General features: G+C 36.3%; 3 protein-coding genes across 3 annotated transcripts; all 3 read left to right on the forward strand.

The window, feature by feature from the left end:
- Positions 1 to 1,641: 1,641 nt before the first annotated feature.
- LOC109176535 (pathogenesis-related protein STH-2-like) lies at positions 1,642 to 3,498 on the forward strand. The gene is made up of 3 exons (XM_019325999.1): positions 1,642 to 1,908; positions 3,009 to 3,383; positions 3,427 to 3,498. The coding sequence occupies exons 1-2, from the start codon at positions 1,722 to 1,724 to the stop codon at positions 3,305 to 3,307; spliced, it is 486 nt and encodes a 161-aa protein (XP_019181544.1). The 5' UTR covers positions 1,642 to 1,721; the 3' UTR covers positions 3,308 to 3,383; positions 3,427 to 3,498.
- A 3,259-nt stretch (positions 3,499 to 6,757) lies between these two features.
- LOC109176533 (putative G3BP-like protein) lies at positions 6,758 to 12,825 on the forward strand. The gene is made up of 9 exons (XM_019325997.1): positions 6,758 to 7,031; positions 7,157 to 7,291; positions 10,139 to 10,445; positions 10,826 to 11,076; positions 11,177 to 11,360; positions 11,512 to 11,633; positions 11,731 to 11,796; positions 12,041 to 12,119; positions 12,312 to 12,825. The coding sequence occupies exons 1-9, from the start codon at positions 6,993 to 6,995 to the stop codon at positions 12,512 to 12,514; spliced, it is 1,386 nt and encodes a 461-aa protein (XP_019181542.1). The 5' UTR covers positions 6,758 to 6,992; the 3' UTR covers positions 12,515 to 12,825.
- Positions 12,826 to 18,816: 5,991 nt separating this feature from the next.
- Positions 18,817 to 21,394, forward strand: LOC109176368. Its single transcript, XM_019325813.1, has 3 exons — positions 18,817 to 19,290; positions 19,378 to 19,621; positions 20,057 to 21,394. The coding sequence occupies exons 1-3, from the start codon at positions 18,925 to 18,927 to the stop codon at positions 21,181 to 21,183; spliced, it is 1,737 nt and encodes a 578-aa protein (XP_019181358.1). The 5' UTR covers positions 18,817 to 18,924; the 3' UTR covers positions 21,184 to 21,394.
- Positions 21,395 to 23,782: the final 2,388 nt, after the last annotated feature.

Raw genomic sequence — 23,782 nt, forward strand, 5'->3', positions numbered from 1 at the left:
ATAATAGTATTGATTCATTTAAATGTTTAATTTATTCATTTTTTTTCCTTAAAAAAGGTTTCACTTTTATTTCAAAAACTAAAATTTTGTCAAGACAGTGACTTATTAAAGTTTGTGTAGAAATATACTCCGGTATATTTTTAGTTTCATTTTTTAAATATTTTTAGATTCGCTTTTCAACCTAATACCCGAAAAATTTTCAAAGAATGTATCATCATCAATATTTAACATTTCAGTTGCAATTTGAAACATATTCATGTAATAAAAAAATATTTGTATAAACACTAATAATGTTATGTTTAGAAACAAAAAGGAATAAGGTTCAAATTGGCCACTGAACGTAACTTGAAAATGCAATTAGGCCACTGAACGAAAAAAAAAAAAGTGCAATTAGGTCATTGAACACTCAAAAAATGTGCAATTAGGCCACTGAACTCTCCAAATGTATGCAATTTTACCGGATAGCAGGTTACCATCAATTTTAGCAGGTTACCATCAATTTTAGCAGGTTACCTGCTTACGTGGCAGCTTAGTTGGCATTTTTAATAATTTTTAAATAATTGTTAATAATTAATTTTAATAATAAATTTTATAAAAAAATTGGAAAAAATTAAATAAAAAATAAAATAAAGTCATTTTTATTTTTTTAAAAAAAATTAATAAAAAGTTATTATTAAAAATTAATTAAAATTTATTAAAAATGCCAACTCAACTGTCACGTAAGCAGATAACCTGCTAAAATTGAGGGTAACCTGCTATCAGGTGAAATTGCACATTTTTGGAGTGTTCAGTGGCCTAATTGCACTTTTTTTTCGTTCAGTGACCTAATTGCATTTTCAGGTTACGTTCAGTGGTCAATTTGAACCTTATTCCAAACAAAAAATTTGCTAACGTAAAAGGATTTGCTTGGTAAACATCATTTTAACAAAAAATTAGCGAATTAATTAAACCGGTTTAGTTGGTTTATCAAACTTCATTCAATTCATTCTATTGTATGTAAGGAGATCACATTTTAGATCCCACCACTAAGTAATTAAATAAATATTTTTTTAAAAAACTTTTAATCTTGACCTAGACTATAGTGATATTTTCATTTATGACACTCAAGTTGCTCAAATGTTTCACTTTTAATCTAAAACTAAAATAACTCATTTTGCACATGAACATTTTACTCTAGCAAGTACATATGAGAATATTTTGAATTTGAAGTAAAACATACATCAAATAATATAGATAGAAATGTAATGAGATAGCGATTGCAGATTTATTCCCTCGTCACTCAAAATAAAAAGAAGTATCAATATAGATTTATAGTTGAAGAACACGAATAATAGCTATAATAAATTCTTTTATTTACCTCTGAAATGACTCTAGAGGCGGGATCCTTTGGACTTAGGATTAATCCAGTGAAATTGGCATCACCTTTTTTTTTTTTTTAAATCCAATTAACATATATAAGCAATTGCGTGGCATTAAAATCTAGAATATAATTATTGCCATGCATGAAAGTCTACAATGGGGTGCCATGACTGTTGAAATTATAGCTCCTCATCACTATCACACTATCAAGTATCACCCAACAACCTCGCACCATGCATGCCTATAAATAGAGCTCAGTCACAGCTATCATAATCATCCCACAGCTCAATACTAAACATTCTACCAAACCTTAATCTCTTCAAATATTTAGTTTTATTAAACTAAGCAAAAAACACTGAACTATGGGCGTGGCTACCTATACCCATGAAGTGGCAACTTCAGTTGCAGCTCCTAGGATGTTCAAGGCTCTGTATGTGGACTCAGACAACCTCTTGCCAAAGGTGATGCCACAGATCATAAAGAGCATCGAAATTGTTCATGGTAATGGTAGTGGTGCCGGAACCATCAAGAAGATGAACTTCCACGAAGGTTAGTAAAGAATTTTAGCATTATATCAAACACACCACACACCCAAAAAATAAAATGCACCATACCTCCCCACACCTAATTGTGCGTTTTTAAACACTGTATGATGCGTTTATGACTACCTAATAGTTCATTTTGTAGTAATGTGTACTTAATAGTGCATTTTTTTGTTGTGCGGTCCTAACACTATTAATGTGTGTTTGCATACCTAATGGTGCGACCGCATCATTGCACATTAAGGCCGGATCGCATGCACTAGAACTTTGCATTAATATATATATATATATATATATATATATATATATATATATATATATATATATATATATATGGTCAGGTTCCTGTGAGGTCAGGTCTTCCCGTGCGGTCAGCGCGGCATACACCATTAAGTATGCATAAATGCACCACACAGTGTTCGTAAATACACCATTATGTGTGGTGTATTTTTTTTTGGTGTGGTGTATTTTTTGACATTTTATTCTGGTGTATTTTCGAACACTGTATAGTGCATTTATGCATACCTAATGATGTATGTCGCACTGACCGCACGGGAAGACATGACCTCATAGGAACCAATTAATATATATATATATATATATATATATATATATATATATATATATATATATATATATATATATATATATATATATATATATATTAAGGATCAAATGAGACTTATCCGAGGACGTGAGGACTTATCTAATCCTTTCATTTACATAAGCCAATGGCTGTGATTTAATTCTATGCGATGGATTTAATTTTTCATACTCAGTTTGTTGTGCATTCTTTTTCAATTTGTTGTGCATTCTTTTACAATTCGTTGTGCATTCAAGTGGGATTGATGTGCATCCATCCACTTTGTTGTGCAGTCCTTTTTTGTATTGCATAGCCTTTAGATCACTCTAAATGGATGATCTGATTAGTCCTCACTGTACTCACCTGATCACTCTAAATGGATGACTACTCAAACTTGACTCGAATGAATTACACCGCTAATAATTAACTAGATCCAAAGTTAAAGCTAGGTAATTAAGCATGTATTTTAAAATTGTTTTGGGATGCAAAACTAAATATATGGTCGATTTTGAAACAACGTACAGGAGATAACTTAAAGTACGTGAAACACAAGATTGAAGTGGTGGACGTGGATAACTTGATCTGCAAGTACTCGTTGGTGGAGGGAGATGTGATGGGAGACAAGCTGGAATCCGTAGATTATGAGGCCAAGATTGAAGCTAGCGGCAATGGCGGCTGCGTTTGCAAGAACACAATCAAGTATCACACCAAGGGTGACTATGTTCTCAAAGAAGAGGAAATTAAGGAAGGGGCGGACAAGGCCATGGAGCTTTTCAAGGTGGTCGAACAATACTTGCTTGCAAACCCAAGTGTTTGTGCCTAATCAACTTGATTGGGTTTTAATTATTTGTCCTTTATTACTATCTATTGGGTGTGCTAAGTTTGTGTGCCATCTTTTTTGTTTTTTTGTTTTTTTTTTTTTTTGAAAAGATTGTGTGCCATCTTTAATAAGTTTGAGTGTGTAAGTCTCCCTTCACTCTTTTTTATTTATCTAATAAATTTGATTTAAACTCATGTTATTTAATATACTAGTATTTTTTTCGTGCGATGCACCTATACCATAGTTGTAAAAATCGCGCCTAGGCGCTAGAATCCCGTAGACCGTCTCGAGGAAGGCCAGAATCGGCCTCCTTCGCGGCCGGCTGAACCGGTGTTTATTTTTTATTATTTTTTTATTTTTATTTTTTTGTGTTGTTAAGTGTACTGTGAAAAGTTCGGGAAGACATAACTTTTGATTCGATTGTTCATTTTGGACACATGTTTTTTTGAAATCACGTAATTTTTTTTGAGATCTATACATCACAAACAGCCGAAAGCGGTTTGGCCATCTAATTTCTCCAAAAAATGCTTCTTTTGCTCTTAATTTTAATTTTTTATGTATTTAGATGGCTTCAACAATATTTTGAACGATTTTACAATCACTTACGTATATAATTTGTAAGAAAAAACTAGAGGAACCTTATGTTTTATTAGTGAATTTTATAATTTTTAGTTTAATTTTTTTTTATTATTTGAAAAAAAAAACGCCTAGGGGCCGCGTAACGTATTTTGCAACATTGACCTACACAATTTTAGAAGTATTGTTTTAATGTTATGATACTAAGTAGATACAATTTTATTAAAATATAAATATAACTATACAATGTAGTATTTAAATTTTTTTGAAATTTAACTATAAAATGTAAAACTCATTCATTTAAAAAAGTTTATCTATGTGAGAACTATGTTGATTTTTTTTTTTTTTTGAATGCGAGAACTATGTTGATTTTATATAGAGGTTTCTCATTTTTTACATATGTAGAGTCCAATTATAATTAACATTAAATACAAATCAAGATCTTTTAAAAGTTTCATCTAATTTTAGTATTTAATGAATCTATAACTTTGTATGTATTTTTTAGCTTGTATCTTATGCGTTGTATAAATCCAACAATCTTTTCATATAAATATAGGCTTTTAAGGAAGATCTCTCAGCGGAATCATCTCTGGAACATTGTGAATCGGTGTTTGATTTACTGGCGTGGTGTGCGTTCCTTGGCTGGTATCTCCGGCGCCGGAGACGGCAGCCGCGTAGGTGTAGGAACGTAGCTCTGAAACCATGATGGATGTATGCTACATGTATGGTGAAGGAAAGAAGAAAGCTCTATGTATTGATGTAAGTTTGTATCTGTATATTACAGCTGGGAAAGAACAGAGGTACACTATATATCCAGAGGGTGCAAGAAGGAAACGATTACAACTAATTCATTACATGGGAATTATATCATTGCCCTTTGGTTCATGCAGATCACCTCCTTGTTTAGCTGCTGTGCATTGAGTCTCCAATAATCGGAGTTCTGGTTGTTGTCCTCTTCTTCTCCACCGCCGTCGCCGCCTCCTCCACCGTCATTCTTTGGATCCACTACCGCGGCAGTGCCTCCTCCACCGCCCGGATTATCCAGCAAGACTGCAGTTTTCAGCATATCTGTGGTCTGGGTAGCTCAAGTTAATAAGAAATTTCTTTTATGTTTTTTTTTTTTTTTTGGGTGTGTGAAGGTGAATTGTTGGGTAGAGATAAAAACAAAATTTTGCTATTTAGAGTGAAAGGACACTTTTGTCCTTAATTTTCACAACACAAACGACAGGAATTAGCAAAAGGATTAGTGCTGGTCGAAATTCAAAACTCGAAGGACCACAAAGAGTGGATTTGAAAGTTAAAGATTAAACGTGGCGAAATCACCAAATTCAGAGGATCTCATATGGCATTAACTCTAACAGCATGTTTGGTTCACAGAATGAATTTTGAGGTAATAGGAATACTATTCCATAAGAAATGGAATAGGCAAGGAATAGAATATGAATTATATTCTATTGTTTGGTTCGCGGGAGGAATAGACTTTAGGAATTATATTACAGTATTTGGTGGTTTAAGGAATAGAAATGAAATATGTGGTCAAAAGACATAAATACCCTTATAAAAATATGTGGTGTTGATGGTGCTGGCGGTGGCGAACACAACCAAGGACCTTGTGGTGTAATTAGGCAAATTATGCAAAAACGACGTCGTTTTATTAAAAACACGCGTCTCACTTAAAAAAAATCAGTTTCGATTCCCAGCAACAACATTATATTGTGCATAATTTGAACTATATATCCAGAATCAATGAACTAAAATTCCAGAATCGATGAACTAAAAATCCAGAATCAATGAACTAAAAATCCATATTCTATAAACTAAAATTCCAGAATCTATGAACTAAAATTCCAGAATGAATGAACAACATAATGCCGTTGAGGGGAATCGAAACTGAATTTTTTTTAAAAGTGGGATGCGCGTTTTTAATAAAACGACGTCGTTTTTGCATCCGTATGCACCATGCACAGCATAACTATCGTCTAATTGTATCCAGTTGCTCCCTTAAGTGGGAGGTGATAGATTCGAGCCTCAGTAGAGGCGATTAGTAGTTTGGGTGTCCCCCTTCCCTTGAAAAAAAAAAAAAAAAAAAACGTACAAACACAAGTGTGCTCAAAATCGGAATACTGAACTTACCAAAAACATTCCACCACTAAAGTCCAATAAGCTAAACCACCTCCACTAAAACCAATCATTATTGCATGGACCATGGTCCACACAAGTTGTATAGACTATATTTTGTCTACTATAAAATAATGTACATTTAATACAAAAATAATGTACATTCAGTACAAAAATAATGTATATTGTATACAGGGGATATACATTATTTTCGTTCTGAGTGTACATTATATTGTATAATGTACATTTAGTATATTAAAAATGTACGTTTTGTTATGGTCCACATAACATTGTGTGCCATGATCCATACAATAATTTGCCCACTAAAACTCAAACTCATAACCTCCCAGTTGAGAGAGTCATTTTATACCACTTGAATACAAAGTCTTTAACAGACATACAATTTATATATAACTATTATTTGTTTTCAATTATTTCAATTTCAATTTCAATTATAATAATAGTGATAATTATTTCATATATGGTAAATATTAATATTAATATTAATTACTAATATATGCTAATAATCACCTTTAATTAAATTTTTTTGAATATTATTTACAAATTAGATTACAATATTAATGGTAGATTCGGGTGTACCCAAAATACTTAATTATCATAATTAAGTATATTTTAATAATTAATCATACCATAATTATATTATCAAATAAATTATTTCATAATAATTATGATTTGATATTTAATAGTTTTTTTTTCTTTAAATGTGTAAAGACAATTTTATCTGATAAAGAATAAAAGTGTACGCTCCGCCGCGTGTGAAAAACCCTCCCAAAATCCGTTCTCTTTGTGTCTATGAACAGAGATAACAGAGTAGTGGAGCGTCTTTGGGAGAATTGTTAATGGCAATCTGAGGGTTTTGGGGTTTTGGCGATTCGATTTCGTTGTGTTTATTGTTTTTCGTATCTCTCGAGTGGAAATTTACAGATCGTACGGGTTTGGATACTCTCGTCCCGGGCGCCGTGATCTTCCCTCTATGGCCGCCATGTTTCCCTTCTCCTTCTCCGCTGCTCAGGTGTCCCCTCTGTCTCTATGTTCACACGGTATTTATGGATAAGTTTCTGCATATTTGTACGTCTGTTTAAGCACTTTCGAAGTGGTTTTTTACGTGATTATGGTGTTACTTTTGGGGGATTTCAGGTTGGGTCCTACTTCGTAGGACAGTACTATCAGGCACTGCAGCAACAGCCGGAGTTTGTTCACCAGTTCTATAGTGATGCTAGCACGATGCTCCGGATCGATGCCAACACCGGGGAGGCTGCCTCTGGGTTGCTGGTAATTCAATTTATTTATTTATTTTTTAATTATTTACTATTTAGAATTTAACAGAGAAATATCTTCTAGTAAATTGGAGATGGTGATTTAGTGAGATTTTATTCACTTGTGACATGATAAATTTGAGTTGCTCTGTGGCTCCCATTGTCCGTGTTTCTGAAACTGTGATTTTGCTTTTCAAATCTGCATCTGGCAGCAGAATTGGGACTTGAAATATATTCAGAAAAGAAGCTCATTCCTATATTAGATCCATATTGAGCTACGGAAATCTAGAATTTTGTGGAATGGGCTTAAATTCTTACTATATCCTAATTTTTTCAACAGTGTACAACTACTTGATAGTTTGGCATATTTTTGTTGTAACTGTGAAGCACTATCATGTTGTTGTTGTTGTTTTTTTTTTTTTTTTTTTTTTTTTTTTGGGTTCAATAGGGGTTTGGGGGTCGGACAATCATGTTGATATACAGATATATAATCCTCAACTAATTTTACTGAAAATTTTGGCATTGCCCTACTTTAACATAACCTTCTGACTTCTATAATTCAAAGTGTTCAAGCAATTCCTGTCGGAAATTTATTTTTTAGACAAGTCCAGTCCCAGGCTCCCAGCTGCTTATTAAGGGGTCTGAATGCAAGTTTGTGCTATGGCTTATTTGCACTGAAACAGTCAGTGTTGTAGAAGGCCGCCTGAAGGCGCTAGGCGCCAGTTGGGTGCCCACCGGGCGCCTAGATGCCGACTAGGCGGGCAACTAAAAAAAAAAAGAAGAAAAAGGGCCTGTGTGGACATTGTGACTGCGACGTCGACGCTGTAGAGTGTGGCAACTTTGTGAGTGTGTGGATAACGGCAACTTGACGAGGCTTAGGCTGTGGAGAGGGTGAGGGAGATTTGTGACGTTGGTAGTTTTTTTTTTTTTTTTTTTTTTTTTTTTTTTTTTTTTTTTTTTGGTTTTAACCGTTTAGGGATTTATGTTATTTGGGGGATTTTGGAAATTGGTTTGTTTTGCTCAAAATGATGTCGGAACAAACCAATTTCAAGAAACACTCGGCCGAGTTGACCAAGTTGGAAGTGCCGACTGCTGCCAGAGGCTAAAATCTTCTGGGTCAAAGACAAAAATAGGAATAATTTTGGAATGAATTACAAAAATGAGAAGGTTTTAAAAAGTGGACAATTTCGAGAAAAACTCATTTGGGACATGCATTTCTTGTCAGAAATGCAAGTCCTAAATGAGTTTTTTGAAAATTTCAAAAACATTTTTTTTAATAGTTGGTCAACATGAAACGCAAGTGCCACTTGCGTTTCTCCCATTTGATGTCTAAAAGCTGGTCATCAATTTGTGAGAAGAAACGCAAGCTTAGAACAGGCGCTGAGCAGAGCCGAGGTTGCCAATCAAGGTAAACTGGAAGTGGAAGAAGCCATGCACAAATGGAGATCTGGTCACTGCCAAAGAAAACATACTGTCCAGAACTCAACCAAGTTCAAGAATCGTTTCTCCCATTTGACGTCTAAAAGCTGGTCATCCATTTGTGAGAAGAAACGCAAGTGGCACTTGCTTTCACGTTTACCAACCATAACAAAAAATGTTTTTGAAAATTTCAAGAAACTCATTTGGAACTTGTGTTTTTGACAAGAAACGCATGTCCCAGATGAGTTTTTCCTGAAATTATCCACTTTTTAAAACCTTCCCATTTTTGTCATTCATTCCAAAATTATTCCTATTTTTGTCTTTGACCCAAAATCTTCTCGGCCTAGGGGTGCCTAGCGCCGCGGCCACCTAGGCCGATTTTTACATCATTGGAAAGTGGAAACAGTCTTGGTAATTTTGAGTAGACAACTACGGAGTAATAGATTTTGGCAGTATTCAAAAGATTTCTGGAACAATGTTCATATAGTTATATTGTAATCTTCACATTAAATATAATGTTCACAGAGCTTGAATTAATTTTACTACCCTATTTGTAACCCTGACCATCTGCCCCTCAAATCTCATCCCTCATCTTGTCACATTCACCAGGACTAGGGTGGTGTTGAAAATGTCAACCATACGAATCTCACTCCCTTGTGACATTTACAGATTTAAGATGTTCTCATAACTACATGGTAACTTTTATTTGTACCGAGTAAACACAAGGTTCACAAAATATACCTTAATACTCACTAAGAACACATAGACTACAGCAAAGTGCACAAACAATTGGCATTGAAATATTTTTCCAGCAAACATGTTCTCCTTGACCAAAATCTCATGCTTCATCCTTAAAAAATTGCCTCCTGCGGTCCTGCCTTTAATTACATAGGCCATTGCTTACACAGCAATGTATTGTGTACACACGATGTTATAGTGTCACTTACCCCCTTTGACAAAATATTACAAAAATAGAGTAAATATATGCTGCATCTGCACTTCTAATTTTTGTTTTTGTTTTTTTTTTTTGTTTTTTTTTTTGTTTTTTTTGTTTTGTTTTTGTTTTGTTTTGTTTTGTTTTTGTTTTGTTGTTGTTGTTTTTTTTTTTTTTTTTTTGCTTAAGTATTTGTTCATAAAGAGTTGAAAACAACAAGAGATATGCAATTTCATTGCCTAAATAAAACATATTTTGTTGTGATTTAAAGTGTATGCACATTGGATTCAACCTATATCTTTTTGTAACTGTGAGTAGTGAGTGAACTGGGTTGGAAAACAAATGCTTTGGGATGTTTTGGATATTGTTCTATAAGTCATCTTTAATATTAGTGTTAGTTTTGTACATTCTATATGTTGATTGTTTCCTCCTTTCTCCTTTCTCGTTTTCTGTTACCCACTTCCCCTAGGCCCCTACCCTACTTATTTTTCTTCTCTGATTTCTTTGCAGCAAATTCACTCACTTATAATGTCACTCAATTATATTGGGATAGAGATCAAGACAGCTCATTCCTTAAAATCGTGGAATGGTGGTGTTCTAGTCATGGTCACAGGTACCGTCCATGTAAAGGATTTCATTGGGGGCAAGAAATTTGTACAGACCTTTTTCCTTGCACCTCAGGACAAAGGTTTTCTTGTTGTCAGTGATATCTTTCACTTTGTTGATGAGGAACAGAGTCTCCATTATCCAGCGGCCTATATAGGTCAGGCCAATCTTGATGCCAAGCCAAATACTATAGCTACTACTCAAGATCAAGGTACTACTTAAACTGGGCCTTTGGATTAAAATGCTGAATGTAGCTTACCTATCTGAGTTTTCAGACAAATTAAGATACCCAAGCCTACTAAAAACTAATTCGGTTTTAGATACAAGGACAAAAGTTGTGGCATTATTAAGCATAAAAATTTCCTCGCATTTTAGGTTATGCTACTTGATTTCAACATTTAGCTTTCAATTGATGTGGCTCCCAAATATGATTTTTGAATCACCACTTTCAGATGTGTTACAAAATTTTGATATGAAAGAAAAGTTGGAATTATTTGTTCCTTTATATGCATAATCAATTGCTTTGCAGTGTCTTTTAGATAATGGAGGTTTGTGTGCGTGTAAATTTAAGATTAGTTATTGCTTCTGCAGTACCCAACAACTACATGCTGGGTGGAGAATTCCATGCAAGGGATTTTGTGACTCCTGCAAAGACTGAAGAAAATGGAGCAGTGGACAACTACTACTTTGCAGAGGAACAGCCTGAGCAAGTCCTTGAAGATAATTTTGCATTGCCGTCAAATGGTTCAGTTCCAAGTGTCGATGCTGTAGAGGATCAGTTTTCTGCTGTTGTTATTGAGGAACCAGTTCCAGAGCCCCAGAAGCACACATATGCTTCTATTGTATGTATTTGCCTTTCTCTGACTCCATAACTTGCACTAGAATGATGGCCCAAAATACGTTTAATTAGTTTTATCCATTTGATTGTTTTAAAATTTACAGGTTGCTAAAGCACAACCCGTGCAAGCAGTACCTCCTCAGTCCTCTCTTAACAAATCTGCTGCTCCTCCATTGGAGTCGCAACACGTACCTGAGCCCCCTAGTCAGACACCATATGAGCCATCTAACACTCTAGAGAGATCTGGGGCAGAAGTGGTTGAAGAGTTTTTCACTGCAGAAGATGAATGTGAGTTTAACTAATATTATGCAACATTCTTAATTACCAAGGTCTATTTTTTTTCTTAAGGGGACTTCAGTCCTTAGATGCATTTAAGATAAAGTTGTCCACAACCTACTCATGCAGTCATGCCCCTCACATATTCTTTGTTGCTTTACAGTGGAAGTGAAGTCGGTGTATGTGAGAAATGTACCAATGACAATGGAACCTTTTGAAATTGAGGAGGAATTTAAAAAGTTTGGTAAAATAAAACAAGATGGTGTGGCCATCAGAACTCGGAAGGTTTGTTCTTTTGTTGTTCCCTGTAGCTCAACTTTATATTCTTTTTGCTTCATGTCCAAGCAAACTGATTTTATATATCGCATAAAAAATGATGCAGGATATTGATGTATGCTATGCCTTTGTTGAGTTTGAAGATGTCACAAGTGTGCAGAATGCAATTAAGGTTTAAACTTACGTTACTTGATGTTTTACTTTGGGGCTTTTTAGTTCTTATTAAAGATTAAAAAATAATCTTCTGTTTCATTGAATCATTTGTGACTAATTTACATATTCCTCCCATTGACTTAAAGTCATGCTTCATTTCCTCTATCCTCCTAGCTTTGCTGCTATGTTTTAAAAAGCACACTCAAAGAGTGCATTGTAGCTTATAATGATTGAGTTTAACATTTTCCTAATAAACTATGTAGGCTTATTCTGTTCAGATTGGTGGGAATCAGTTATACATTGAAGGGAGAAGACCCAACAGAAACAACTTTCCTCGAGGAAGTATGTATTATTTTCGATTCATGACATGTTTACTCAGCTATGCTCTATGTTCATTTTGTGATCACAGCCCTTATAAACAGTGTAATCTAAATTGATGCTCTTCAAGTAGTTGAAAATTGTGATATATTGACCAGTTCACAACCAAATTTATTGTGCTTCAGTAGTCATCACAAAGCTTTTATTTGAAAACAGGAGGCAGAGGTAGAGGCAGGAATGGCTACCAATCCGATGGAAGAGGGGGACGCTATGGAGGCCGGGGTTTTGGCCGAGTTAATGGTCAAGATTGTCCTGATGGAGGTGACCGTGAGTACAGATCATCAAGAGGAAATGGTTTCTATAGACACGCTCATCGTCAAGACAGAGCATTTTATGGCAATGGACAGAGCTTCGATTAAGCTAGGCTTCAAGCAAAGTGAATATAGAGCATTTTCTGGCAACGGACAGACCTCGGATTATGCCATTCTTTATGCAATTCTTGGCAGGACCCATTTTTGAACAGAGAGCATTGTTTTCCCCTTTCAGGTGGTAAAATCTCGCCTGACATGAAGAGAGGATGGAGCAAGTGCATCACTGCTAGTTTTTTTTTTTTTTTCGTGTCAGGAGATTTTGTAACGTGAAAGGTAAAATACCATTCTTCTTTGGAATGTTTCATTGACTTAATAGCCTCCCATAATTAATAGATATATATATTTGACGTAAATACTAATTTTGGTCTCACGAGTATTAGCAAAATGATAGTTTTGATTCATATATTTAATTCTTACTGATTTTTATCCATGATTATTGTTTTAGTATTGATTTTTATTCACAATTATTATTTTAGTGTCAAAATTTGAAATATCGGTCACAACTTCATCTAAGACATGCCAAAATATTAAAAAAAATTACTAAAGATGTTTTCATCATTCTAATTTTTTGAAAATAAAGAAGCACATTAATCATAAGTTGAAGCGATTACAAATAGGATCGATGAAACGTATAGTTGTATACCATTCCTTTGATGGAATGGTATACTATTCCTTACTGTCAATTTGTCAGATGAATTTAACGCTTCTTTAATATCATTGAAAAATTGATCAAACGTAGTCAAGACTAAGGGTGTGTTTGGTTTGCACATCGGAATCGGAATCGGAATGGGTATCAAATACTTGGTAATGGTAATGGGTTTTGGTGAAAGTATTTAACATGTTTGGTAGTATGGTGGAATGGGAATGGTTACTAATAGTAGTGCTTGAAAATGAATAAGAGAATGAAACCCTTATTCTATTTGGGTATGGGTTTTTCAATTGATGGGGTATTCAAAACCCATAGTGTTCTAAAAACCTATCAACCAAACAACAACAATCACTTTCATACCCATTCCTATGGGCAAAACCCACCAACCAAACACACCCTAACTTTGGTTGAAAAGTCTTGCACACCACCTGATACTTCTTTAATATCATTGAAAAATTGATCAAACGTAGTTAAGACTAACTTTAGTTGAAAAGTTTTGCACACCACCTGAGTATATGTTTTCCATCTGTCGTTCATTGACAATATATCCATCGAGTTGAGATGGAGATGCTATTTTACATTGTCATATTTAAAGAAAGAACTCGTCAAAAGAAACGAGAGGAAAACAAACTCGTCACACAGAAAAGAGAAGCAGCAGTACATGTCTTGAACTTTATTTTACAGATTTACAGAAATCATACCACTTCTTTATCCAGATCGATTTTTAGAACTACCGCAACTTCTTTGAAGGGTTGGTGGCTGAATCGAAACTGGACTTTTTTTTTTTTAGGAAGTACTAGACTTTATTATGAAACTATATATATATATATATATATATATATATATATATATATATATATATATATATATATATATATATATATATATGTATATATATATATATATATATATATATATTGGATCCAATGAGACCTATAATTTGATGAGACGGTGAGACGTCATCTGGTTCGTTTATTTTTAGTTTTTAACGGTTTTGATTTATTGTTTTTAGATCTCATGTGTTGAAGATTTGTAAAGGAGCTAGGGTCATTGTGGTCTTTTGTTTTTGTATTTATTTCGGATCCTTAATTTTGGGGCGCGTGTGTATGATGTTGCAGCATTATTTTTGGGATCAAATCAATATTAATTTTTAGAATCCTCACCAGCGACTCTTCACATCGCCTTTGTCGCTTCACTTCCTCTTCTGTCACTTCTCTCCATCCTGCGACTCAAGGTTTCACTCCGATTCCGACGCAAGCTCTGAGTCATCTGTGTTTGGCGAGCGAGATCTTTTCAGGTTTTGTTTTACCGTTCGATTTTCTGAGTGTCCTTTTTTTCTTGGGTTCTATATTGGTTTGTTCTTGTGCTATGGGGGGAGGGTGGTTGTGTCGGAGGTTTTGGGGTGTTTATTTAGGTTTCCGGCGGGTTTTGGGGTTTGGGGTAGTGGCGTATTTTTTTTTGGGTGGTGTTGAGGGGGTTTTGTCGGTTTTGATAGTTTTTAGTGTTTTTTTGTTTAGTTTTTGGGGGTTTTCCGGCGGGGGTGGGGTTTCTGGTGATGGGGTTTTGTTTTTGTTTTTTGTTTTTTGGTTTATTTATTTATTTATTTATTTTTGGGTCATTTATCCTAGCTTTGTGAGACTGACTCATCCTATAGCCTGTAGGATTTGAATAATTTTTTGACTTTGAAAGGTGAAAGTAAACCTCTTAGGGGTCCTTTGGTTCACGGAATGTCAGATGTTAGATTGTTGGGAATGTTAGATTACTGGGAATGTTAGATTCATGTGTTTGGTTAAAATTGAGGTATGTAATATAATCATGTTTGGTTTAGGGTTATCTTTTATTCACACACATATTTTCATATATTTTAATAAATTTAAAAATTAAAATAAATAAATAAAATAACGGTATCATATATAATTACATGATTTTAAAATATTAACTAAAATATTGAACTTGAGAAACAAAATTATTTTATATGCTAACCTAACATAATAAAAATAAAAAATATATAATTACAAAAATAATTTTATATATATATGTGTGTGTGTGTGTGTAAGAAACTAACATAACCAAGGTTATCTTACATAACCTTAGAAATTGAAGGGAATCACATTCCCTTCAAAATCCTACGTGGAGGGAATGTGACATTCCTGGGGAATGTTAGATTCCCTGAGATAACGTGAACCAAACATAGGAATGTGAGCTTTGGAATGTCACATTCCCTTGGTTATGTTATATAACTTGAACCAAACGCCCCCTTAATGGATGAATAACTTTTCAGAGCCAGTATTATGAGGTAAAACAATTTAAGCCTAATAAAATATACTCCCTAGATAATAATTTTAACAATTACGTATTCAATTTCTAAGTTCTCAATTTATGATTTTGGCTCTAAATCTGATTAAAATAGTGTCCAAATTTTGACTGAATATCAATATTTTGGCTTGTCTCATCTGCTACACATTTTTGTTAATCTTTGTTTATTAAGGAATATGCGTGTTAGTAATGAAGCATGTGCGTTTCAACTGCACATTTTTGTTAGTCTTTGTTTATTAAGGGATATGCGTGTTAGTAATGAAGTATGTGCGTTTCAATGCTACAATTCTGCTTCCAGTCTTTGTGTATTAAGCTCTGAGCGAAGAGGTGATGCGTGTGTGCACATTCATGTCTTGGTTGGTGCGTTATAAGTAATAAGCTAGTACGTACTATTGGGATGCTGGGAGGGGAATTCTGGTCTGTGCGTTGGGGGAAAAGTTGGTGCTCACGAGTATAATAATGTTTTTTACTATTTTGTGATAATTTTTTGTTGATAATAAGCATTAATTTTGGTATGTTTATGTGTCACGACTGTACATTTGATGCCGTCCGAGAATGTTGAAGGTATTTCTTTTTATGAGATATTTGAAATTTTGGTGATATTTTTTTGAATTCTTGAATTCATATATTATATTTTATTTTGTTTTTATAAACTTAATATACCCATCTAATTCGTATCCCATTAATCAAATCCATCTTAGCTTATATTGCTTTACATATGTGTATTTCACATTAAATATTGTGTAGCATATGAGAGTATATATTAGAATGTGTGTTGTTGGTATGAGGTTTGTGCGTAATATTGTATTTTTAGGATCTACATTTACGTGTGTACGGTGGTGTGGGGAAGTGTGTGCGCTTGTTGGACATATTTGGAGTTGGGGTTCATTAATGTTGGTTTTGTTAGAAGTATCTGGATTTTTTTTTTTTTTTTTTTTTTTGTGTATATAAGGTAGCTTTAATCATGATTGGCTTGTCATGTTCTCATTTATTATAATATATATTGTAGAGCATATTGTACTGGCAAATAGTGTGTGCGTTCTTGGGGTGAGGTTTGTGCGTAATATTGTCATTGCTAATTGGTTGGTGCGTTCTAAGTAATAAGCTAGTGCGTAATATTGGGCTGCTGGTTTCCCGATTCTGGTCTGTGCGTGGGGGGGGGGGGGGGGGGGGGGAGTGAGTGCTCAGGAGTATGATAATTTTTTTTTTTTTTACTGTTTTGTGGTATCTTTTGTTGCTAATAGTGCATCAATTTTGGTATGTCTAGGAGTCACGGCTGTAAAGACGGTGGATGCGGTAGAGGCTGCACATTTGATGCCGTCCGAGGATGTTGAAGCACCCCCTGTTCCGTAACCAGACACGAATTCGGATGAGGAGGATGATGGGCTAGACGCGAATGACTTGAAACTATTTCCGCTTTTGAAGATTCGTGCTTCTCCCAAGCATTTGGTCGCACCGATGAGGCAGTTTAATGCTTGTCAGAAGAGAGCTGTGGTCGAGTTGGGGTTAGGAGAGTTGTTGAATCTTCAAATCCACGAAGGTTTATAGCTTGTGTGTAATCTTGTATTTTTATGAGGGACAATAGGTGCGTTCTAGGCCAATATTTAAGTCCCTAAATTAGTCACGAGCGTAACAAAATTGATGATTACATAATTGTAATTCTTTTTGACTCCTTGAATATATATATTTTATTTTATTGTATTTTTATAAACTTAGTATTCACCTTCTAATTCGTATCCCATTCATCGAATCCACCTTAGCTTATATTGAATTACATTTGTATATTCCACATTACATATTGTGTAGCATATGTGCGTTCTTGGGGTGAAGTGTGTGCGTTTACTGTAATTCCTTTCTTGTTGATGCGTCCTACGTATTATGCTTGTGCGTAATGTTGTCCATTGTGCAATTGGCTAACAAACGCACAAACCAATACAGTAGTCCATAAGATGTTATGAATAATATAATATTATCTTCCATAAATAATCACAACCATTACATTAGATCATTGTAATACACAGAATATTTTATTTGTCATCACGCACAGACAACAAATAATACACACACACACAGGCCAACGTGAATTCATGCACTAACCAAATACCACCCATACCGTCTAATTCATACCAAATGAGCACACAATTTCATTCCACTCACATCCATTATATCAATCATTTTCGGCTTCACAATGAATGTCACACCGCACAGGCCGACGTAAACAAACGCACACACAAAACTATTATGGCCCATGACGCACACTCCGTCGTAAACAAGAAAACAGTCATACCGTCTAATTCATTCAAAATGAACATACAAATTCCTTTCACGCACACCCATTGTAATAATAATTTTCGGCTCCACGATGAATGTCACACTGCATCAAAACCCTCGTAATGCACGTCATGTCAACGCTAGCTGAAAAAATGCACCCACCGCCTGTCCCCCAACTACCTACCTGCGTAAACATTCTTCTATTTACTAAAAAAACACACAAAAACGTCCCAATTGTTTCGTGTTCCCCTTGCATATTAATTTAAATACAGCCACCAACAAAAAATAATGACAACAGTGTAAAATTTTACTACGCACACGCCGTCGGACATGGATGCACAAACCAACGTACAAAGTTAATTACATACTTAAGTCAGCAACTCTCATACCTGCACTATTCGCCATCTTCAACCTCTGAAAATTCGTCCCAATCACAAATCAAAAGCTCACGGTTAAACTCCTACAGACATTGTCTAGAATTGACTACAACTTATTTCCATAATATTTGTAATCTTTGATTATGGCAAAGATTCCAATCTAATTCTAACCAAAATTAACACATTAATACAATTACTTTTAAACCCCCTATTTAAAATATGTCCTTATTTACATTATATTTCTCATTCAATCTCATCCATCCATTACAAATTTATAAATGGATGAAATCTCATCTCACCATCTCATTTAATAAGGGGGTCTCATGGGATCTGCACCATATATATATATATATATATATATATATATATATATATATATATATATATATATATGAGATCGCCAGCTAAGAAACGGAGCTCCGTCAAAGGTTCAAAGCTTCGGTCAGAGGCCACCAGATGAAGAAGCGCCTCATCATCATGATGATATAACTCTAATATTAAATCTTACGAATTATATTTTAAATTAGTTAATGATAATACATTATCTAATTAAAAATAAATAAAAATTTATTAATCTAACAAGTTTTATAGTGTTTGCGAAATGTTTGATGGGTCACAAGATCTCCTTCCTAATCCTAAAATTATGGCCCCGATAATTTCTACGACTTGGAACATGCAAATACCAGGGAGTATTTATTATTTCCCAAAGCATCCCTCCCCCTTAGCTTGCATTTCCCCTCCGGTTGCTGCCACCCTCTCCCTCCCTCGTCGTCCCTTCTCCGGCGGACGGCGGGTGGACCTTCTTCCCCTCCGGTTTGATTCATACGCATATATACATAATAAAGATGGCAAATACCAAACCCTTCCGCCTCTTGGAAATAACCATAATTTCGGCTCAAGATCTGGAGCCGAAAGCCAAGATGAACATGCGTACGTACACCACTGCGTGGATCAACCCGGCCCGGAAGCAGACCACCATTCTCGACACAGAGGGCGGCAGCAATCCCATGTGGAACGACAAGTTCGTTTTCAAGGTGGATGAGGCGTTCCTCCGCCAGGAAACCTCCGCCATCGAATTCGAGATTTACAAGATCACCTGGTTAGGTGACTCCCTCATCGGAACCGTTCGCCTCCTCGTCGGAAACCTAATTCCTCCCCCCTCCCCTCCCAACCACCACCAAAATCTCGGCACGCGTTTTGCCGCCGTTCAGGTACCGCCTTCTTCCTTCCATCTTTTTCTATTTGATTGAATTATATAATGGATGGATTTATGATCAAAATTGAATTGAATCGAATAGGTGAGACGTCCTTCGGGGCGGCCGCAAGGGATATTGAACATCGGCGTGGCGGTGCTGGATGGCTCCAAGAGGAGCACGCCGTTGGATCGATACGCCGCCGGATATGATAATAATAATCTTCATCGGAACAATAACCACCGCGGCCGAGAACTCAGCCGATCAAGGAGCGATCGGAGCGAATTTCTCGGACTGGACTCCGCTCCCTTGGACAGTGCGGCGGTTGCGATTCCGAAGAAGAGAAGAGGTAAGAGGATCGACGACGACAAAGAAAGCTCCATCCTCAGCATCTCTTGGTTTCCACCACCCCCGCCCCCGCACCTAATCAAAGAGACCAATGCCAAGAAAAAAGGTAATAAGAGGTTTGACGACAACGAAAGCTCCGTCCTTAGCGCCTCTTGGTACGCACGGCCCCCTCCGCCGCCGCCGTCAACAAAAGAGTCAAATCTCAATAAAAAAGGTAATAATAAATTTGACGACGACAAAGAAAGCTCCGTCCTCGGTATGTCTTGGTACCAAATGCCACCGCCGCCGCCGCCGGCGGAGGAGAAGAATGTCAGTAAAAAAGGTAATAAGAAGGTTGACGACGACAAGGAAAGCTCCGTCCTCGGTATGTCTTGGTACCAAATGCCACCGCCGCCGCCGCCGCCGCCGGCGGAGGAGAAGAATGTCAGTAAAAAAGGTAATAAGAAGGTTGACGACGACAAAGAAAGCTCCGTCCTCGGTATGTCTTGGTACCAAACGCCACCGCCGCCGCCGCCGGCGGAGACGAATGTCAGTAAAAAAGGTAATAAGAAGGTGAACGACGACAAAGAAAGCTCCGTCCTCGATATATCTTGGTACCAAATGCCACCGCCGCCGCCGCCGGGGACGAATGTCAGTAAAAAAAGTAATAAGAAGGTTGAAGACGACCAAGAAAGCTCCGTCCTTGGTATGTCCTGGTACCAAGCGCCACCGCCGCCGCCGCCGATTACAACGGAGAAGACGAATGTCAATAAAAAATTTAATAAGTTTAACTACGACAAAGGAAGCTCCATCCTTAGTACGTCTTGGTACCAACCACAACCGCCGCCGACGGAGGAGACGAAAGGAAAGGCCTCGTCGGTGATCAACGCCGCCGATGTCAAGAACAAATCTTACCAGAAAGGCAAGGCGATCTCGGTGGTGAGCGATTCAATCACGATCAAAGATTCTTCACCGTCCGGAAAAATCGGTAACAAGAATGAAGCGCAAGCGAAAAATAAGGAGGTCGTTGAGAACAAAAATGGGCCTCGCTTTGATGATAGCCCAACAAATAAAACGGTTGACGGGAAGCCCAATATCCCGAAGATCCCGGGATACGATTACGGGAGCGCAAAGCCAGGGACGGGGAGTAGGCTGGTGATTGGAGGAGGGCCGTACAAGGCCAACTCTATAATGTCAGACTCGGAGGTGGGGCCATCGCCGTCGGAGGTGGCGGCGGCGATGGCGGAGCGGCCGAGGTACCCGCTGGAGGACTCGGTTCTGGACGGGTGGAGCTGTGATGAGAGCGTGGAAGGGTTACGGTCGAGGCTGGAAAGGTGGCGGACGGAGGTGCCGCCGTTGTACGACCAAGTAGGGTACGCCCCCACCAGCAGTAGCTTCCGGTCGTCGAGCCAATACACGGCCAAGAAGCGCGGCAGCGGCAGCGGCGGCGGAGGCCCCCTTTCTTGCTTCGGTAACATATTTGGATACGAGTGTCAGTGCGTTTGCGGTCAGCCGAAGACGAAAACTCGCGCCGGCGCCGCCGCTGCCAAAGGACGCGTTCGATCGCCGTCGCCCTTCCGTTAACATATCCATTGCATTGCATGCATGGACGCGCCTGCTCATTCTTCTCTCACTTGTTCATTTTTTCTTTTTGGCTAAAATATCAATTTCATCCTTGTAATTTTGTCATTCTTCACATTAATTTTTGTGACAAATTTTATAACATTGCGGGCTTAAAATTGTATCTTTCTTATACTTTGCAAATTATATTCTCTTATATGTGTTCCTCACTAAATACAGTGTATAACTTTGCAAATCATACAACATTATAATGAATTGTAAAAATTTTCTTATAATCCAATTTACAAGGGAAGGGATACCCAAACTACTAATCGCTCGAACCTATCACCTAGGGGAGCAAATAAAAACGTATATGGTTGTTAGTGTTGGGTATGGTCAAGACTATCATTGGCTAGTGGGTAACCTAAGTAACGTTAGGCTGTGAGCACGTGTCCACCTTACATAATTTCTATATTCATAATTTCTATATTACTTTAAATTCATAATTTTTAAACCGTAATTCATAATTTAAATACAATAGATTCATAATTTCTATACAGTATATTCATAATTTCTATATTGCAGATTCATAATATCTGGACTGTAAATTCATAATTTATGTACTGGAAATTCATAATTTTTAAACTGTATAGTTATTAAATTATGAACATATAGTTCTCTGATTTATGAAAACAGAGTTCAACAATTGGAATCTAAAATATAAATTTTATAAATCTATAGTATAGAAATTATAAATCTACAGTATAAAAATAATGAATAGTAGTATAAAAATAATGAATATACAACTACGCCAACCTTGTAAGTGCTCACGGCATAATTTGCAATAACCTAAGGACTGGACCAATGACAAAACACTAATTTAAGGCCCGACCAATTCTCTATTAGTCATATCTAGGCCTAGTTTTGGATCTTGCATAATCCTCGACATCAACCCAAGTTTTAGAATTAGGAGAGCCCTCAACCTTGACCCAATGTTTGTTCCTCGGTAAATTATTGTATGAAACATGGTCCATATAGTTGTATGGACCATGAATGTAATATATATTTTTAATATATTAAAATATATTAGAACAAATTGTACTTTTGATCCTGTGACTATTAGGGTACTGATAATTTGAGTACGTGACTTTCAAAATTCCCAATTTAAACCTTTAACTATGCAATTATTAGTAGATTTGGTCCTCCCGGCCAAATTGTCGGCCAATTTTGGCCGGAAAAACATTTAATGTTTCGAATTAATTTCTGATGAGGGTAAAAACGTCATTGCTAGTGTATTTCACCACCGAAGTGACGACGGCGAGCTCCGTGTCCGTGAGTTTGTTGTACACCAACTCGAACTCCTGCACGATTTCATTGATCAGCTCGATGCGGTCCATGTCCACGAGGATGTTGAGGAAGTTGACCACGTGCGGCTGGAGCTCAGACGACTTGGCGATCTCGGCAATTACCTCCCGCTTCTTCTCATCGCTCATGATAGGGTTAGCGAAGAAATCGAACACCGATTCCTCCGTGAAGACTTTCTCGATCTTCTCCAAGTCGCCCGCGGTTGTCTCCATAGTTCCGTTCGACTTGGCGACGTCGCAGAGCGCGACGGCGTAGCTTTCTGCAGGCAAGTCAACCATTTTGGCACCAAGCACCCGCGGTCGCCGCTTCTGAGCATAAGTAAAATGATTTAAGCTCTAAGATCGATCTCAATTCGCAGTTTTCCTCCTCAAATTAAGGTAGGATGAGGATGAGAATTGCAAATTGAGATCGATCTTATCTTAGAGCTTAAATCACTTTATTCATGTTCAAATTGGGATCTTAAGTTGAAAATGATGAAAATACTCATAAAAATCTTAGATTTTGCCATGTCGTAAAAAGAAGAGTGAACAGCGTGATAAATTTTGACATTAAAATAATAATCGTGGATGAAAATTAGTATGAATTTTGGAATCGTTCCAATTCAGTTCTAACCGTAGATGGTTCGATTCGAACCAGATGTCATCCTTACAGGTCATACCTATCACTACAGTATATTTTTTGCTTTGCAAAGTTATATTCTCTTCTTTATATATATATATATATATATATATATAAAAGATATAACTTTGTAACATTTTTAAAAATGTCAACTAAACATTACAATACTTTGAATAAAGTTTCATTAATTGGGATCAGACATATAAAATAATTTAAATGGGAGAAATAAAAATTTAAAAAAAAAATTAAAATATTAAGGAATAAATAAAGAAATGGAAGAGATAAGAGGTGTGCAGAGGGTGTTGGGTTTGAAGGTGGAAGGCACAATAATGAGCGTATCTTAGCTGTGGACTTACGAGGAATATCCTCCACTCTGCCCCTCTTTAAACCCAACCCCTCTGCCAAATGCTTTCCTCCTTTTTTTTTTTTTTTTTTTATAAATATATAAGTTTTATATACTAATATTAAATATAATATTATAGAAAATAAAATTTCAATATATTATAACTGACACACAGCAAATATACATCAATCACCATATCTACTGTCTACACTTCGACACATTCTGTAAAAAGAGTTTGAAAAAAAACATACACTTTGACACAAAGTAATTGTGACAGACTTCCAAAATTAAAAAGGT

This window comes from Ipomoea nil, unplaced genomic scaffold (assembly GCF_001879475.1).
Source record: "Ipomoea nil cultivar Tokyo-kokei standard unplaced genomic scaffold, Asagao_1.1 scaffold0706, whole genome shotgun sequence".
Lineage (NCBI taxonomy): Eukaryota > Viridiplantae > Streptophyta > Magnoliopsida > Solanales > Convolvulaceae > Ipomoea > Ipomoea nil.

Excerpts from the sequence above, each read along its gene's own strand:
- LOC109176535 (XM_019325999.1), top strand. The coding sequence starts at position 1,722 with ATGGGCGTGGCTACCTATACCCATGAAGTGGCAACTTCAGTTGCAGCT. Across the intron at positions 1,909-3,008 it reads GAAGATGAACTTCCACGAAG|GAGATAACTTAAAGTACGTG; the intron begins GTTAGTAAAGAA and ends AACAACGTACAG.
- LOC109176533 (XM_019325997.1), top strand. The coding sequence starts at position 6,993 with ATGGCCGCCATGTTTCCCTTCTCCTTCTCCGCTGCTCAG. Across the intron at positions 10,446-10,825 it reads AGCTACTACTCAAGATCAAG|TACCCAACAACTACATGCTG; the intron begins GTACTACTTAAA and ends TTGCTTCTGCAG. Across the intron at positions 12,120-12,311 it reads AAACAACTTTCCTCGAGGAA|GAGGCAGAGGTAGAGGCAGG; the intron begins GTATGTATTATT and ends ATTTGAAAACAG.
- LOC109176368 (XM_019325813.1), top strand. The coding sequence starts at position 18,925 with ATGGCAAATACCAAACCCTTCCGCCTCTTGGAAATAACCATAATTTCG. Across the intron at positions 19,291-19,377 it reads CGCGTTTTGCCGCCGTTCAG|GTGAGACGTCCTTCGGGGCG; the intron begins GTACCGCCTTCT and ends TGAATCGAATAG. Across the intron at positions 19,622-20,056 it reads GATTCCGAAGAAGAGAAGAG|GTAATAAGAAGGTTGACGAC; the intron begins GTAAGAGGATCG and ends TCAGTAAAAAAG.